The sequence below is a fragment of the Morone saxatilis genome, unplaced genomic scaffold, assembly GCF_004916995.1.
Source record: "Morone saxatilis isolate NCDOM2014 unplaced genomic scaffold, NCSU_SB_2.0 Contig9, whole genome shotgun sequence".
Classification (NCBI taxonomy): domain Eukaryota; kingdom Metazoa; phylum Chordata; class Actinopteri; family Moronidae; genus Morone; species Morone saxatilis.
This window is the reverse complement of record NW_023340268.1, coordinates 21323094-21329093: the sequence shown is the minus strand read 5'-3', so window position 1 is coordinate 21329093 and position 6000 is coordinate 21323094. Positions and strand designations below refer to the sequence as shown.

General features: G+C 41.4%; 1 protein-coding gene across 1 annotated transcript in view; it reads right to left on the bottom strand.

The window, feature by feature from the left end:
- The window catches only part of LOC118342454 (retinoic acid receptor beta-like), a 118013-nt gene that overhangs the window by 52381 nt on the left and 59632 nt on the right, over positions 1–6000 (bottom strand). The window contains exon 2 of the mRNA XM_035681009.1: positions 1788–1936. Within this exon, the coding sequence (XP_035536902.1) occupies positions 1788–1936 (149 nt within the window). The remainder of the gene's footprint in view (positions 1–1787; positions 1937–6000) is intronic.

The window sequence follows — 6000 nt, the reverse complement described above, 5'->3', positions numbered from 1 at the left end:
AGGTCACAACAGGCCTTTACGATGAAGCTTGTGTTGGCACACAAACGGCATGGGAGTCCGCAGAGAACTTGGTTTGACCCAGAGCTGAGTGAGTGAGCTGATCACCACCTCCCTCTGGGCCAAAATCTCCAAAGGATTCCAGGCATACCACCGCTTCAATTACAGAGGCGGGGAGGAGAGAGGACATCACACCGCAGACTGGCTACATCGCCTGGGAAGGAGTTACACAGGCCGTCTGCGAGGAATACATGTGCAGCTCTCCAGAGGGTAATACTGTAATCCATTACTGTTCCCTCTAAGTAATGTGAAGCTTTCATTTTTAATTTTAAGCTGTTAGAAAGTTATGCTTCAAAATGTATAGTTTACTTAACAGCCTATTCATTGCCTAGCCTATTGAACATTGTTTATATATCTATATCTATGTGCATGCGGGATGTGTGAGCGGTTGCCTAGCAACAGCTGCTGTAAGTGGGAGAAAACAGACAAGTGCTGGCAGGGCAGATGTTGGGAGGAATGTCTAAAAGTAGAACATTTGAGAATGGCACACTAAGGCTGAGAGGAGCTGTTGTCAGGTCTTAAAGGAACAGTTCATGCTAATTACACACAGCATCTTTTCTCAGTTACCTCTAGTGCTTTTTAGTTTTAGTTGTCTGTATAGGTTTTCTGGTGCTATCCTGATGCAATTGAGGTACAATTAATTAAAAAAGCTGTGCAAATAAAACCAGACTATCTGCAAGGATAATTACCCACAGAGGATGTGAATAATGTGTTTTTTTTTAATTGGATGGAGTGGCTCAGCCTTTGTCAGTGTCCACACATGTCTCATATTCATTCATTCAGAGCTATTTATCAGCTAATTGAAATATTTGATAATATTCTGTATTTCTTCTATAATACAACCATCTATATTCACAGTCAGAGTTATGGGCAATTTAAAGTATAGCCTGGTGTATACTGGATTTGGAGGCCAGTACCAAAATCAGTATTTCAGACTTTTAAGAACTTTAAGAATCTGAAAGCAATCTATCAGCCGATATTACTTATTAAATTTAAACATAAAAAAACATTTTCAATAAGGAAGTCTTAAAATTACTTAACTAATAATTCTGACCAAGATTCATACTCAGCAACATTTTACAAAATAATCAAATAAAATCAGTTTGGCAACATTTGACAAAAAAACCCAACTCAAAGTCTCTCTCTCTGTACTGCAATTTCATGTCATTTATTGGACAACAACAAATACACTGATGCAGTAAATCTGCAATAAGCTAACATCGGCCAATCCACCGATACACCATAACCTGCATGTCTTTGGACAGCGGGAGCAAACCACACATGAATGGGAAATAAAGGCCCTTTAGTGCTAACCACTGAGCCATTGTGCAACATCAAATGTCAAAAGACGAGGACACCAAAGTCCCGGGGAAGGAGCTTGTTACATTGTTCCATTTATATATTAAAAAGCAAACTGATATTTTTATTAACACAGTAATAGCCATGTCCTTCAATGGTCAGAAAAGGTTTTCAGGAGAAAAAAGAAAAACATACATAAAAACACTTCAGAATGTGTTGAATTGTGATCAGACCGGTCTCAGATCAGCAGTTCAGACAAAACTCCACAATTTGGTTTGAGAAAGTTCAAAGAAACCTTGAAGAAAACAAAGCTCTTGGTTTCACTCTTAAAATGCTGAATGAAGCCAGTTCTGTGAAAACCACTTCAGCATTTAATAATTCCTGTGAGTACCTTTTGATAAACCCTGTCTGAGGAGGTACGGGAGTCCTACCTTGCAGCCCTCACAAGCACTGACGCCATAGTGGTATCCAGAGGATTTGTCCTGGCAGACGAAGCAGGGTTTGTAGACTCTGGGAGGGGGCGGCGGGGACGGCGGGCTGGGGACAAGCTCCTCAGAACTGGTGCTCTGCGTTTCAATGGCTGCCGGAAATGCAAACAAGAGAAGAAAGAGGATGAGGAGGCTTGTTTTCATTTAGACATCTGGAACTGGAAAAGGACATTTACATTTAAAACCAGCAAACAAGGCAGGACTGTCTCGCCACACTTTTCTCAAAATGTTATAGGCCCAGACACTGTCGAGGGTGGGACACAGATACACCCCTCTTGTCCTGGTTCAAGCACAATCTGACAAACAAAATGTAAATGTAGCCTGATGATAGTAGTCCAATGGAACTGTCCAAGTGTAAATCTCTGCAATATGTGAAAACGTCCACGTAGTCTCTGTTCAAAACCAGTCTCATCAGAAAGCTGTGTTTAGGTATGTTCATAATTCTGCAGATACAAAAGCACACAAACAGAACTTCAAAATTGAAGCTAGCGATCACAACACACTTAGCAACTTGAAGTGAATATGTACCAACCTTTGAATCTATGCGAGACCAAACCGCTGTCCACATGCACATAACCTATCCGCATAGAAAATGGAGAACAGTCTCTCCAACGTCTCTGCTGATTAGATTACTTTCTTCCGTACTTCATCAGAGTAAACTCAATTACTGATAGTAAGGGACAAGCTCTTATAATTACTGGACCCTCGTCCTTGCATGGAATTCCCTGGCGGTTTAATCTAATCTTCCGCTACATTCACCCTATGTGACTTTTTGCGCATGTCAGATTTGCAGCTTTGCATTCGGCAACTTCAGTGGCTTGAGGGAAGTCTGCGGCACATGCAGGCCCGTACAGGAAGAGAAATGTTACCTCTGTAATAAGGTTGAGGAAGTAAGATGACCACCAAGGTTAATTAGAATGAGATGATTTATAAATCTATCGATTCTCACTCTTATCTGGGTTCGAGGAGCAGTTTGGACAGCAAGGAGAAGTCTTGTTATGAAACAGCGACAGCATCTTCTGCTTAAAACTTCTGCAGAATCTTTAAGTAGACTTGCATAAAGCTGACATAATGGTGCTGTGTTAGGATTTAGAAAAGTTTGCTGGTCTGATTTTGAAGTGGTATATCTAAGAGTTAACAGCTTCAGAGGGGGAAATCAGCCATGTTATTTCTTAATTTTTTAAACAACTACAGTGCGACCTGGTTTCATTGATGAGGACAGACTAGACCAACATTAGTTTTCATTGAAGTCAGGTCATATCACTGCTCCAAATGCTCCAAATGGTTTCCCTCTGTTGTTGGCAGAGAGCAGTCAGAAGCAGCTTGCACATAAAGCAGATGTATGGTGAGACACCATGCTGGAGGGAAGCCAGTGGTCTGGCACACAAAGCCATCTGATAGGGGAGAAAGGGGGAACATGGATGCTGTTGCATTCTGTGCATCTCTAAACACATATTACCAATACAGCGAGTGCAAGCTGGAGTTTCCGTATCGATATCCAAATGCTATGTTTTTTTACTTTAAGGAATTTGAGCGCATTTTTCTATAAAATTTGTATAAAATTTTGTATTTGTATTGTAAGACCCTATTTACACGTTTCATATCCTCATAAAACCCATTTCATAGGTTTTTCTTTTCCTCATGTCTCTGTTGGCCCAATCACAAATCTGATTGCAATGCGACTTTGTTTTCCTTGGCTTACATGGATATCAGGGTCTGTCCTGCTCCATGTGGACTGTAATGACACACCTGAGGCTGTCAACTTGGCTAACAACTATCTGTCAATGAACAACAACATGGCGGACTCCGTAGAAGAGGACCAGACGTAGATAAAAACAGCTCATTGCTGTTGGGATACTGGATCAGAACAATCCTAACTGTAAATCAGATACGTTAATTTAACAAAAAAATGATGAAACTGATATTTTGCACTATGAAAACAGAATACCTAGTAAAAAATACTTCATCAGGAATGTTTCTGTAACTGTGTAACATAAGTTAGCGTCACTTAAAATTACTAATAAAAGCTGCTTCATCAAGAATCAATAATTTTTGAACTTACAAAATTGAGTTTATGCACTTTTGAGTTGAAATATTTTAGCACATTACAGCATAACGAAAACACACCGATTCTTATTTTCAGGTGATTATACTACGTAATGTAAAACCTATGAATATTATATGTCATTTCTGCAAAAAGATCCTCCTAAATGTTACACTGGACCTTTAACTATATGTTTATTGACTAACTGAATAATAGATGAATAATTTGAGAAAGACTAAGTCTGACTTAAATACGGATACAAGAACAGTATCCTCAACAGCGTGGCTCTTTTACCACTTTATTTATGTGCCCTCCTCCATCACTGACTTAAGATAATCCTTAATTGAAAAATATCTGATCTCATAGTTCATTGTGTGTATGGTTGCTTAGATAAAATAAGTGTTTCTTCTCTTTCTCCTCTCTTTACAGAGACCCCACAGTCACACCACAGATCGTCCCGTATCAGACATGTCATAAGTGAAACAAGGTGTTCACCTGAGATGATGATGAGGATGTATGACTACTGGAGCACAGAAACAATGTGTATTAGCCTTCCCCAGGTGGTGCGGCACACTTTAACATACATCTAGAGGAAAAATACTTTTGCTACTGATATGCCTTCGGAGCATTTGTGACGGCTGGGTAGTCGCACACTGAGGACAGGCAGAGCCAACAATTCAGCCCTGCTGCCTATTTGAAACTCATGGCTGCATCTGGGAGGCAGTGTGACCACCTGCAGACAGATGGGACGCATAAACGTAGATTCATTACACCCCTCAGAGTGTGTGTGTGTGTGTGGGAGGAGGCGGTCAATGGGTACCTGTATGACGGTGTACAGGCCCTATCAGGTGCAGGGGAGCCTTTTTCCATTTTCTGCGTGATTAAACTTTGAGTCGACTTCCCTGCATGTTAACATACACAGAAAGCTCCATTAGAGGAATAAAGGCTGGTGACAGACAAGCGAGCACTGAGAGTCTGGCTTAAGAGCAGGCAGAGAAAAATCTACGGCGGCTGAACCCTTAGCCTCTGGCTGAACCTGCCACTGGGGTCAAACAGGAAAGCACACACTCCCTGTTGGAGGCTGCAGGCAGAATGAGGGGAAAGACTAGAGAAAACAGCTCCTCTGATTGGCCCGTCCACTGGGACTGAGCAACTGACACTATGAGCACACAGATACTGGCTTTTATCAAGTATCAGCCTGTCCCACCGCTGATGGAAGTATGCGTGAACTGAAAAAACTTTGCTCTGACATTACTTTTGACTGATAACATTAAGACATGATTAGATAATCTCCTCATGCCTTGATTTGATAAAGGCGCTGGTGTGACTTTATCAGATCAAGTCAATCATGTGCCATTACGAGTGACAGTCACCACAGTTTGAGTATCCAGTATCTTTTGAGAGAAGAAATAACACAATGTTTCTTACAAATGAAAAGTTGAATTCATAAGCAATAAAAAGCACCTTTCAGTTCAGTACAAGAGGGGTGTTATGAGCCTTACTTGGTCTGGTATGCCCGGTAGCTTATTGTGGCTAATGTTAGCTAACATTGGCAGACTTAAAGGTTATACAAACATTTGCTTGCCACTAGATGTCGACTAGATCACCAGCATTTCACACCAAAACAACAGGCGCTATGGCCAACCAGACTCCATTGACAAAAACAATCATTTTATCTAGCAGATACTCGCAAAACACACTTTAAACTGGATAGAAACTAAAAGCAGTGGGCAGCCACCGTGTGGCGCCCGGGGACTAGCTCCAGATCTGAGCCAGTATCCTGGTCATGGGCACTGACTAGAGACTGAACCTAACAAACAAATTACAGTTGGGACAAACATAAGCACCCGGAGGAAACCCAAGGGGAACATGCAAACTCTAGCCGGGATTTGAACCCAGGACCAAAGCAAAATATCAGCAATGTATAATTCATGAGTGTGCAGGGTCCAAAATGAATACTCGTCAAGCTCCAATTGTGGACAAAGCTATCCGCCACACTGGCCGGTAACAAAGTAGTCTACTACTACTATGCTCAGACTCTCAACCGCTTTTTGGTATCATTTGCGGGCATGCTGCTTCTGTCCACTGCTGTCTGTGTCTGAGTTTGACACA